The sequence below is a fragment of the Ursus arctos genome, unplaced genomic scaffold (assembly GCF_023065955.2).
Source record: "Ursus arctos isolate Adak ecotype North America unplaced genomic scaffold, UrsArc2.0 scaffold_14, whole genome shotgun sequence".
NCBI classification, from domain to species: Eukaryota; Metazoa; Chordata; class Mammalia; order Carnivora; family Ursidae; genus Ursus; species Ursus arctos.
The window spans coordinates 54261598-54273908 of NW_026622808.1; the positions used below are offsets into that span (position 1 = coordinate 54261598).

A 12311-nucleotide genomic window follows, 5' to 3' on the forward strand; every position below is an offset into this window, starting at 1 on the left:
GTATAAAAATAGGTTAATGAGAATATTTAATAAAAAAAAGAAATAAGGGTAGGAAAAATCCAATAAAAATACATGTTTCCTGTCTCCAATTTATGCCATGAAGTCCTGCTATGCTTTGCTAGAAAGTTTGGATTATCCAGAAAGTAAAAGCAAAACCAACGCAAACTGCCACAGCAAAAGACCACCAAATGATTCTGGAAAATTACCACCACTCCTCATGCTGAGACCAGATATCACCATTTAATCATGCAAAGCAGAGGCCAGACACTTAACATCAATATGGAAGGCAGACTGGGTACATATTTTTTGCTTTCAGAAAGAAATACATATGCTCTCTCCCGTATTTCTTGCAACATGCGCCCTTTCCGCCTGACTTTCATTTATCTTCTCTTGATAGCAAAATATGAGAACACAGGACCATTTCTATAATTGTTTAAGTCAACAGCTTTTCGGGCACAATGAAAACGAAAGCTGATCCTTAGATATCAGAGTCATGAAGGCAATAGACCCTTACGAGGACTGCGGCAAAATAGATGACCAAGTTCCATCTTAGAAAGGGAGCCACTGAGAGAAGGTGGATCCAGTATTTACAGGTCTTCTTTTTTTTAAGGTTTATTTATTTATTGGGGGGGTGGGGGGAGAATTGCAAGCAGACTCCCCACTGAGCATGGAGCCCAACGCAGGGCTCGAGGCCCTGATCCTGAGTTCGTGACCAAAGCTGAAATTGATTTGGACACTTGACCACCTGAGCCACCCAGACGTCCCTTTGTTTTTTTTGTTTTGTTTTGTTTTTTGTTTTTAAGAAAAGGAGAAACCATTATTTTCATGTGAAATGGCCCAAATTTAGAGTTGGCTCAATTTTTTTCAAGTCATTGTATGGTACAAACAAAGCTTGTTTATGAGCTGCTTAGGGTACGAAGCAGTGAGAAAAATACCCTAGAAGTTACTGTGTTTTGGAAAAAAAGAGTAACTATAAAATTCTTTAGTTAAAAAAATTAGTAGCAAAGTATAAATCTCAGATTTTTCAATAATGATCCTAATTTAGCACACTAATATTGTACTAGAACAGTATTTTCCCTACATATGTGTATGTTTGTGTATGTAATATGCATGCATATATATGTGTATGTACATGTTTGTGTTTTTATTTATATTTACTTTCATATTTATATTTGCATATAGGACCCCTTAAATTCATGTAAAATACTGTGTCCATGTATATGTATATTTGCATTTCTCTTGGAAAAGAGTTATTAATTTTTATATAAACCTCAAAAGAAGGATATGAACCCAACTGAGCAGGACTAAATTGAATATGTAATCTCTACATCTTTAAAGCATTGAATTAACACTGAAACTTGATGATGACATTTTAGCAAAAAAATCCACATATCTTGGGAACCCACAGATTTATCTCGGGAAAACCACATAGATTTTATTCATTAATTAAAGATAATATACAAAATTGTCTTTTATAAAGCCACAGCCAAGTAAATTGTTAATGGATACTAAAAACTGGTACCCATTCCAATTTCAACAACTGTAAACACTAGGCAGGGTTAGGTTTAGAGGACTCCAAAATGATAAGACACATTCCCTGCCCTTGAAAGCATTATCCACTTATTAACTAAGAATGACACATAATCACTAATTAGAATAACATGTTACAGACAGCCTGAAACTTGAGGCCTTGGCTATAGCATAGATTGGGGAAATAAATCACATAATTATGAGTTTTCAAACCCTCACTTAACAGATGGGACAGCAGAGGCACTGAGGAGTTAAGTAACGCAATCAGGGCCATCCTGTCATACACACTGTCTCTGCTTATGGGTCATTCTTTTTCTGTTATGTCAAATTTCCTGAATTTAAGTTGCCTAAGAAAGTGTTCCTCAGGTGACTGACTTAAAGAAGAAACGAAAATAATTTTTTAATAGGCATAAGGAATATCTCTTATAAATTTATTTATAAAAAGTACTTAAGGTTCTTGATAGCAGTTGCTTCTAAAGTACTCCATGTACCAGAATGAGAGATTTATTTTTATTTCTTAGTTCTGACACGTATTAGAAATATTTAGACCATAGAGAAAATTTGTGCCAAATTGGAATGTGATATTCATTGGAATTGATAATGTAATCTCCTTACAAAGCTTTACTTAAAAAATTGAATAAATATGCATACAACTCAAACATAAAGAAACAAAGCAGTACATTAATATTCCCAGTTTCCCAATGAGTAGTTAATAGATTATGTCCTATAAATTTATGCTCGAAAATATTTAATAGGGGTAGATAGGTTTTTGTTTTTTTTTTTTAAGGAGGGAAAAGTAAAAAAAAAAAAAAAGTAAAAGAAGAAAAATAAAGGCGGGAAAAGTCAAGAATGAAATAAAGACAAAGACCGTATTTTCTCCTCAGTTGTGTTTGGGTTTAAATGGTAGAAGTCTTATACCTGAGAAAACAGGCTATAAGTTCTTGCTAATTTGGGTTTTATAGACACAACCACAATGCAGGGAAGAAGAAAGGAAAAGCATCTAAAATGAAGGAAAATCTCTGCAAATATAATTGAGCAGAGTGTGTCAACTAGACTTTAATTTAAAAAAAAGATATGATGGAGAACATACATATATATGCATATATATATATATTTGTGTAACATTTGGTGGAAAAGAGTTAATATAACAATGACAGAACATGAAAGTTGCATCTGCTAAAGATGAGCAGAGAAAAATATTACAAAATACATAAAGAACCCCGCTAATAAGAAAGTTAGCAGACTCGACTAGTGGGAGACCAGCTACAAGATATTGATCTCAAGTGGATCTTAAAATAAGTACATTTAAAATGTCCAAATTCACTAAAGAAGGGACTGAATCTATGTTGCCAAGAATAGAAGATTAAAAAAACAAAAGAAAACTGGATGGATTGGAAAAATATCAGAAGACTACAGCATTAACAGTCAGTGACAGAATTAAGCTGAAGACTACGTGATTGAAAAGAGAATTCATAAATCCACGACATGGAGAAAAAAAATAAAGATTATGAAAACAAAGTTGAGAGATACTGAAGATCAAATGAGAAGTTCCCACCAGAGTTGCAGGAGAGATGAAGGAAAAGGCAACAATGAAAGAGAACATGTCTGAGAATTTTTCAGAACCGAAGACACACACTTTCAAGCAGTAAATTCTGAGTCGGGGGCTGCGGAATAAAAGGTAAATCCACCGCAAAAGAGCAGGTGGAAAGAATAACTGTGGTTCTCAACATTTTTCCATCACCATATACCTGAGAGTTAGAGCCCATCCTCTGGAATAGCTGGGGATCACTGTGCCTTGGTTTGCTAGTATGGAGTGTGCACCTGTGAAGAGAGACAACTGTACTTCTTGGCGTGGCAGACAGCAGGAGGGGCAGATGCCAAGCTCTGGTCACACACCTGAGGCAGTGTCTGTCTTCGTCATCTCCATAGCTCTAGCACCCACAGCAAAGCCTGCGCACACTAAGCACTCAGTATTGTTGAGTTCTTCAGTGACTTAACAAATGCAGTCTAAAATGCCTCCTTCCTTTCCACCACGGAGATTCACAGATTCCCAAACCCTTGGAATCTCCTGTTGAATGCTAATGAGCTATCTGGTGGCTGCAGGCTCTTGGATAGCTTTAGTTTGGAGGCTGGTTGCCAGGGGAACCAACCTGATAATAAACAAAGGGTGGGAACATTCAACCCCACCTCCTGACCAGGGGCTAGAGGTTCGGTTTCTTGGGTCAACTAATGATCGTTGATTTAATCAATCGTGCCTATGTAGTGAAGCCTCCATAAAAAAGCCCTAACCTGAAGGGTTCAGAGAGCTTCTGGACTGGTGAACACATTAAGATGCTGGGAGGCTACAGCTCCTGGAGAGGGCATGAAAGCTCTGTGTGTGCCCCTTTCTACACACCATGTCTTACGCATCTCTTCCTTTTGGCCGTTCCTGAGTTGTATCCTATTTATTATAATAAATGTATAATAGTAAGTAAAGCACTTTCCTGAGTTTTGTGAGCTGTACTAGCAAGATTTCAAACCCAAGGAGGAGGCTGTGGGAACCCTTGACTTACAGCCAATCAGAAGTAGGAGGCCTGACATCTGAAATGGGGGGGGGGGGGCTAGGAGGGTTGGGGTGGGGGACTGGCAGTCTTTGGACTAATCCCTTAATTTGTGGCATCTGAAGCTAACTCTAGGGTTATGGTGTCAGAATTGAACTCAATTTTAGGACACCCAACAGGTGTAGGAGGATTGGTCAGTGTGAGAAAAACCCCCCACATATTTGGTGTAAGAAGTGTTGGATGGATACAGCAGAGGGGAAGATTTTTTTTTTCCTTTTATTCACCAAGCTAAGTACTCAAGTCCTAATATTCTGTGCATCTATGAAACATTGGAACTCCCAACCTCTTGGTAAGATAAGATAATTATTTTTCTTCAGAACCATAAAACCATATCACAAGCCAATATATTTTTATCTGGATAAGTAAACAGAAACAAACTCAAGGAATGTGAGGATTTAAAATGCTATCTCTGTCTCTGCAAGTAATTTAGTTATTCCAAAAACCAATGTCCCTGCTATGAGGAGTCCTTAATATCATTGCACATGAGATTTCACTTAATTAAAACTTAACACAAAATGCAATTCATAAAAGTAACGTATTGAAAAATGGCACTTTTTTTAGCCATTAAAGTACAGGTACTAAGTCAGAAATACTATTTTAGTAGACTAAAATAATTTCATTTCTACTTAAAGATTTTCAGAGAGACAAATATTTCAACTTATCTTCAAACATATTTAGATAAATACAAGGCAGGCAAAAATGCATTCAATAGTATTTTGGAAGACAAATCTGGATCTGTCTTCTATTCTTCTTTTCTTGGCTCTCAGTTGTAGGAGGGCTGACCTGTATGCTACATGACCCTGGCCCTCTGGCTTCTCACTGGATTTGGCCAATAGAAGATAGGAGATGGGAGTGTGGGAGGAGAGAGGCTAGATATTTATTCCCCTGGATCCCTCAATGCTGGGACACAGTTTGCTAGGGACTACCTTTGCCTAACAAAGAAAACACACACACACACACACACACACACATACACACACACACACACACACACACACACACACACACCCCTGAAGAATACAAACTTCCAGTTATAAAATAAAAGTCATGGGAATCTAATGTACAACAATGGTAACTATGAAGGTAGGTCTTAAAGGTTCTTATCACACACACACAATTTATAACTATATGTGGTGATGGATGTTAACTAGACTTATTGTGATGATCATTTCACAGTGAATACAAATCTCAACTCATTAAGTTGTATATCTAAAACTAATATAATGTTGTATGTCAGTTCTATCACACACACACACACACACACACACGACACAGAGCTCCACTTGAGCAATCCTTGCTGACACACAGTTACTGCTCTCTCTGACATAACCAATCCTTCCTCTGAGCCAAAAGTCTGAACCATGACAGACTATGGACTCTGGGAAACAAACTGAGGGCTTCAGAGGGGAAGGGGGAATGGGATAGGCTGGTGATGGGGAGTAAGGAGGGCACATATTGCATGGTGCACTGGGTATTATACGCAAGTAATGAATCATGGAACTTTACATCAAAAACCAGGGATGTACTGTATGGTGACTAACATAATATAATAAAAAATATTATTATTTAAAAAAAACACAAACAAAAAATTAAGTTTACTAAAAATAATATTTAAGAAACTAATTTAAATTTTCATTCATTTTACTTTTGCTGGAAAAATAAGCTTTGAATAATTTTTAAAAACTGATTACCCTACTATTATCACAGTTACAAAATTACTAATTTTCATATATAATTTGATACATCTCAGTGTAAATAAATTATCAAAGTTACTAAAAAATAGGGGTGCCTGCGTGGCACAGCGGTTGAGCGTCTGCCTTCGGCTCAGGGCGTGATCCCAGCGTTATGGGATCGAGCCCCACATCAGGCTCCTCTGCTATGAGCCTGCTTCTTCCTCTCCCACTCCCCCTGCTTGTGTTCCCTCTCTTGCTGGCTGTCTCTATCTCTGTCGAATAAATAAAATCTTAAAAAAAAAAAAGTTACTAAAAAATAAAGTTGCTCAGCAAAGAATTAAAAAAAACCCCCAAAAACCCAAAAGTCTGCATTTCATTCACTCGAATTCATTTTTGTCTGTTTCCTATTTGTTTAAATGTGTCACAATTGTTTCTATACAATTTTCCTAAGTACATTTGACTCATTCCATAATGAAGTTAATTCTTCGCCTGATAGTATGGAATTAGACTTCACGTGTATTTCCTTTTTTTTCCCAGTAGAATTTTCACACTCTCAAAAAATTACTTAAATATTTGACATCTCTTTCCATTGTAATTAAAATGTTAGAAACCAAGCACATTCCGTACAGCTGTTTAGAACAGGAGTCTGGATGAAGGTGTCAGTGAAATTAATAGTTAGGCATTTTGCACGCATTTTTGGTTATGCTTCCCTCCCACGCATTTTAAAAAATCTACTAAGTTTCCCCCAAATGTGCTAATCTATATTATTTCACAATTGTAGACTTTTGTTTCAATCACTTATCCAGGTCATTCTCCCAAATTTTATTTTTTCAAGACACATAATGGCTTTAAGAAATTGATGGTAGATACCATGCTATGACTTTGGAGCTTTTGTTCCTCTGGCACCTGCTACCCATGAACTTAAACACTCTGCATCCTCTTTATCATGTCTGTATCTCTTGTTCCCATCCAGAGGGCACAAGAAAAGATCTGAGCCTGAGTGTTACGGCTTAGCAGATGAAACAAATTGGAGCCCAGGGAAATGAGCTCCTCAACTACTACTTGGTCAAATCAGAAAGAAAATTAGTCTAGATGCTAATGATGATGTGTGCTCAGCATGCCACATGGCACATGATCAACCCTCACTGAGATGAGAGAAAAGCAGGAGCTATTAACGATTTTAAAGCCATATTGGGAGAACTGCAACCCAGAAAGTTAGCCACATGACTGGTAATTAAACACTCCGCTAAGTCATTTGTTTTTCCATGTTAGTGTTTAAATCATTATTGAACCTAAGAAAATATATTTTTTTATCGTCATATAATTATATAAATTATTTCTTAAGATTCTTTCTCTTAGCTTGTTTTCTTTCTCTTCCTATTGAACAAGCACTCAGTAAAGAAATTTTAACTAGTCTCTTCCTATTTAACAAGCACTCGGTAAAGAAATTTTCACTATTTATTTCCTATCAACACTATATTCATGCTACATTTGGATTTAGGTTTGCTGCTCTTTATACAGACAGGCAAGATGCGATGCACCCCAACCCACAATTAATTTCAAGATAAGTCCCATTTTCTCATTGCCTCTCCATCTTTTTGCCTCCTCCCCCAAAGGCAACACACCAGCACCAACAGAAACAACAGCCATAGAGCTACACACTTGGATTGTGCTAAGTGTTTCTATATTTCTTCACTGCTTTTCAAATTTTTCCTTCCAAAGAAATCTTATCCCAGTGACCAATACTCAAAACAGAGAAAAGCCCAAGTCTCTTTGGGCCATTTTGACAGTAGCTGCTTTATCTCATTTTATTCTCCAATGATGCAGTGTGTTATTTACTATTATCATCTGTATTTTAACTGAGCTTTGGAGAGCTTTAATAACTTGCTCAAGGCCACACAGCAGTAAGATAGTGGAGTCAAAATTGCATTTATTCAATCAACACATATTTTTTTGCATGCCTCCTGTGTGCCAGATAGGACTCCTGGCACTTGGCATACATCACTGAATAAACAAGCAGAGTTCCCAGTCCCTGGTGGAGCTTATCCTCTATCCTAGTGGAGTTGAATGCAAGTCTGTCTAATTCTAAGACGGTGTGGACTTAATAAGATACTACGCTGGCTCTCTTCGGATTCTTTGGTTTTCTCTTTCATTCAATCATTCTCTCTTTCCTGACAAGGACAAAAGAGGTATAATTCCGCTTTCTTATAGAATATTCTTATCAGCTCACATTTATGCATTGCAAAATTAGCATCTCTCTGCTCCCACGCTGCCAAATTTTCCAGCAATGGCTAAATTTGCCATGGTGCTTTGAAAACCACAAAGTCCATTTACGTATATTCTCTTGTTTATTTCTCTTAACTCTTCCACAAACTACAGCCAGCTCTCAAATTATGATCCTGTCTTGTGGTTTGTAAAGGGCAAAGTTATTAAAGGGGATGTATATCTCAGTCTACTGTCTGAGGCATGCAAATTGTGTTTGTTTATTTTCTTTAAGTTAATTTGATTTACCATGGAGTTTCATATTCTGCTCAGCTAATGGGAAATTCAACCTCAGTCACTGCTGGGGCTCCCATTCCCAAAACCTTGCCAAGAAAACTTAATATTACATTGATTTGGTCCCTTTAGTTCCCGGACGATGCTTGGAGAATGGGAAATCATTGATCATTGACGAACGTGGGAAATGGAGACTGCCAGGTAAAAAGGTATGGGCCCCCCAAGATTTTGTAAGCCTCAGATCTTTGTTTCCCCCAAGGTCACCTGAACTTTCTCTTCTATTTTTTCCTCAGTGACATTTTCTTTCTTCTTACCCTCCAGGATACATGGAACTAACTCCTTAAGGGCTTGAATTTTGCAAACAAACCTAGGAAGAAAGGGCTCTTGCAGGCAACTCCTCTTGACAGCCATCATCAACTCTCTTGAGGCAGAGAAGCTTAGAGTTGAAGAATTGCTTGAGGATATTTACTGGGGAGAATTCTATAAATTAATATTTCTACAATTCTTTTGAGATGCGGGTTGCACTTAGGGATTGTTTATTATTAAGAGCCAGAGACTCTGAGAAGCACATTAAGTGTCCAATATCATTCAATACTCCCCACACCCTAAAAAGGTTAGGCCAATTACTGCCCCATTCTGCAGGTGTGGAAAACGAGGCTCACAAAGCTGATGGACTTTTCCAGCACAGTGAGTGGCAGTCAAGATGTGGCGCAGGTTTGAGCCCAGAACTACCTCCCTTTTCATCTCCTTCCATCCCACTTACCTTTCCCGACAATGCCATTTCTCTAATCACTGCGGAGCTCGTAAGGGATGCCCACCACCTTTCGCTGCTAATATTCACTGTCACGGACTTAAAGGAACTTTCCAACTAAATGTTTTTGGCTTCCTTTCAGGTGCTGATCAAGGCACTTTGCGGTGTTTGTGTGGTGTTTTAGTTCTTGTTTAAGTCTGGACAGCTCTGTCCCTGGTCAGGTTTCTCTGTGTCAGGCCCTGTGTTTCCCATATCGAAGATGTGGGAAGACATTTCCCTATGGATACCTACTAAAAAATCTAAATTAACAAGATCCACTCCTAGATATTTGGGTTCAGTGAGTCCAGGGAGAACTCTGGGCCTCTGGGCGGTGGGGGGGGGGGGCTTCATCTTCAGCATAAATTCAGGTAATTCTGGTGAAGGTAGTCCACTGTGCCATCTTGGAGCACTGCTGCTCTAGCCTATCTTTTCTTTACTTTATCATTAATATTTATTCAAATCAATGTTTGGTTACCGGGAACAGAAACTCTCTAAATTCAATTATAAAGGGAGTTTACTGAAAAGGAGGGCAAGGTGACATTATGAAAAAGAATAGAGCGAGTCTACTTGAGAATTGGACAATTGTCGAAGAGCTATTCTATTTTGCTCACTGTCTCTACGGCTCCATGGGTCCTTGTCTCTTCCATTCACTGGAGCTGTGTGAGGGTATGTCTTCTCCAACTCATCTGCAGACAAGCTTTGTCTCGCTTGCTCATGGCCTTAACTTGAGAAGCCTGAACCAAGTCCTAAATTTGACGTATCACTGCATTACACTCAGTAGTTCCAATCTCTATATTGCTTAGTTTAACATATCAAACAAGAATCTGACTAGCTCAGCGTAACTGTCCATGGATCAGGTGGCCACCCTGGCATCATAGTTGGAGGTTATGTGGGCAAGTGGAGGGGTATATGGTGCTGGGTTGCAAATGTGCCTGCGTAAGCCTGCCACTGAATTAGGAGTTACAAGCATGAGGGAGGGTTCTTAAAACGATGGCTGTGGGTGGGAATGAAATCAGAACTATGACTCTTACAATACCACTGTCAGAGAAGTCTTCTTAAGACTTTACTTTTGGGGTGCGTGGGTGGCTCAGTTAGTTAAGTGTCTAACTCTTGATTTTGGCTCAGTTCATGATCTCAGGGTCCTGAGGTGAAGCCCCACGTTGGGCTCTGCTCCGCAGGGAGTCGGCTGGAGATTATTTCTCCCTCTCCTTCTGTCCCACCCCCTGCTTGCATTCTCTCTCTCTCTCTGGGAAATCAATACATAAGTCTTCAAAAAAAAAAAAAAAAAAAGACTTTACTTTTTATCTTGCCAGTTCTCAGCTCCACTGCTTCCAGTTCTAACTGTTTCCTACTAAATGTGAGGCCGAGTCAGAACTGTTCTTCTCAATATTCAAAGCCATCTGTGACCTGGCTCTCCTGTGTCTATTTACAGTCATCCCTCCTATAGGAACCTTCTTCAGCAGGAAGGTCTCCACTCCTTTTACTCCTCCAGCATGCCATGCTTAATCTGGAATTTTCCATTTTCTCTGTTTGCTTACTTTTCCTTTAAAGTCCCATTAAGCCTATGAAAACTTTCAAGATTGCTCATCACTCTCGACCATTCAAACATTTCCTATGTCACTTATTCTGATCTTCATTACATTTGGTCTTGTGCCACCCTGTGCTTCAGATCTCTCATCTTATTTCTCCAGCGTTTTCTGAAGGCAAGAATTAGATCACAGACTGAAGGCAAGAATTAAGTTATAGACAGTTATCTTCTCAAGAGCCTAAAAGAGAATCATACAATGTAACGAGGCCACCAAGAAAGCAAGACAAAGAGCTGGAGGAAAATGATTTCCTGTTGGCATAAATATCCTTTGAACTTAAATATTACAGCTCAATCTCACTCTTATTTTTCAGTCAATCCATCTAAAAGATTTGGTCCATGTGATATATGATTTCCTTCCTTATTACTGTTTTCCCTTTTCTTTTTTTTTTTTTAATATTTATTTATTTATTTGAGAGAGAAAGAGGGAGCATGTGAGCAGGGGGAAGGGCAAAAGGAGAGGGAGAAAGAGAATCTCAAGCAGACTCCATGCCAAGCGTGGAACCCAATGCAGGGCTTGATTATGACCCAAACTGAAACCAAGAGTCTGACGTCCAAATGACTGCTACCCAGGTGCTCCACTGTTTTTTCTTTTCTATCCCAAGTTATTTTCATTCAGCTTGTTAAGTTACTCAATAACTACGGATAATTACATGGGACAATGTGCTGGTAAAATTTCCTTTTTTTTCATAATAATATTTTTATTATATTATGTTATTCACCATACAGTACCTCCCTAGTTTTTGACGTAAAGTTCCATGATTTATTACTTGCATATAACACCCAGTGCACCATGCAATACACATTTCAATAGAAGTCAGACTTTAGTTTAGATGTCATTGTTAAAAAGAATTTTAAATGAAAGGAGACAAGGTACCACAACAACATACATACCTAGTCTAATTAGTTTTAAAAGAAATTACCTCATAGCCAAGTAAATGTCCGTTGCTTAACTTCCAAGGAATAGTGTTCCATGACACTTCAATTTCTGAGGAAGATAGGCTATTCGCAGACACTTGAGACGGAGCTATTGTAGGCTCTGTTTGGCAACAGAAAGTGAAATACAATTATTATTTTGGTAGTTATTTTAAAAATCTATGGAAGCTCTTATTTTCAAAAAAGCACTTTAACATATTTGAAAATCCAGTAAGATAGTTTATCAAAACATTTGGCACCATAAACCATGTCTTGATCCATTTCCATGCCTTGGGAGTAGATAGGATTTTCCTTGCTAAACAGCTACAGAAACCTCTTCTTGCCTGACACACTTTTTTCTTGGTATCTTTTCTTCCCTTTTTTTCCCTTTGTTCTCTTCACCAGATCCTTATTTCTCTCCCCTTCATCCCACAGCTCCTGCTCGGGCACTCCAATGCCCACACACGCTGCCTATTTATTTGTTCGTTTGTTTGTTTAATTTTGTCTTGCCAAAGCCGTGGTCTACAGAGTTCATTTATTCAATAAGCATTTAGTTAGTACCTTCTGTGTCCAAGGCACAGAAGAGGGGCACACTTAAATGAGATGGAGCAACTTCCAGGAGTTTACTGTTTTGAAGGAGTAGACAGACACGCACAGAACTTTTTATACAACAAATACCCTTTGTAAATAAACAACTCTTAGCTTGAGGGGCTCACAGTGAT

General features: G+C 38.3%; 1 protein-coding gene across 1 annotated transcript in view; it reads right to left on the reverse strand.

The window, feature by feature from the left end:
• Positions 1-12311, reverse strand: part of CNTN3 (contactin 3) — a 244839-nt gene that overhangs the window by 19659 nt on the left and 212869 nt on the right. Inside the window, exon 18 of the mRNA XM_026501250.4 lies at positions 11598-11713. Coding sequence (XP_026357035.3) covers positions 11598-11713 — 116 coding nt within the window. The remainder of the gene's footprint in view (positions 1-11597; positions 11714-12311) is intronic.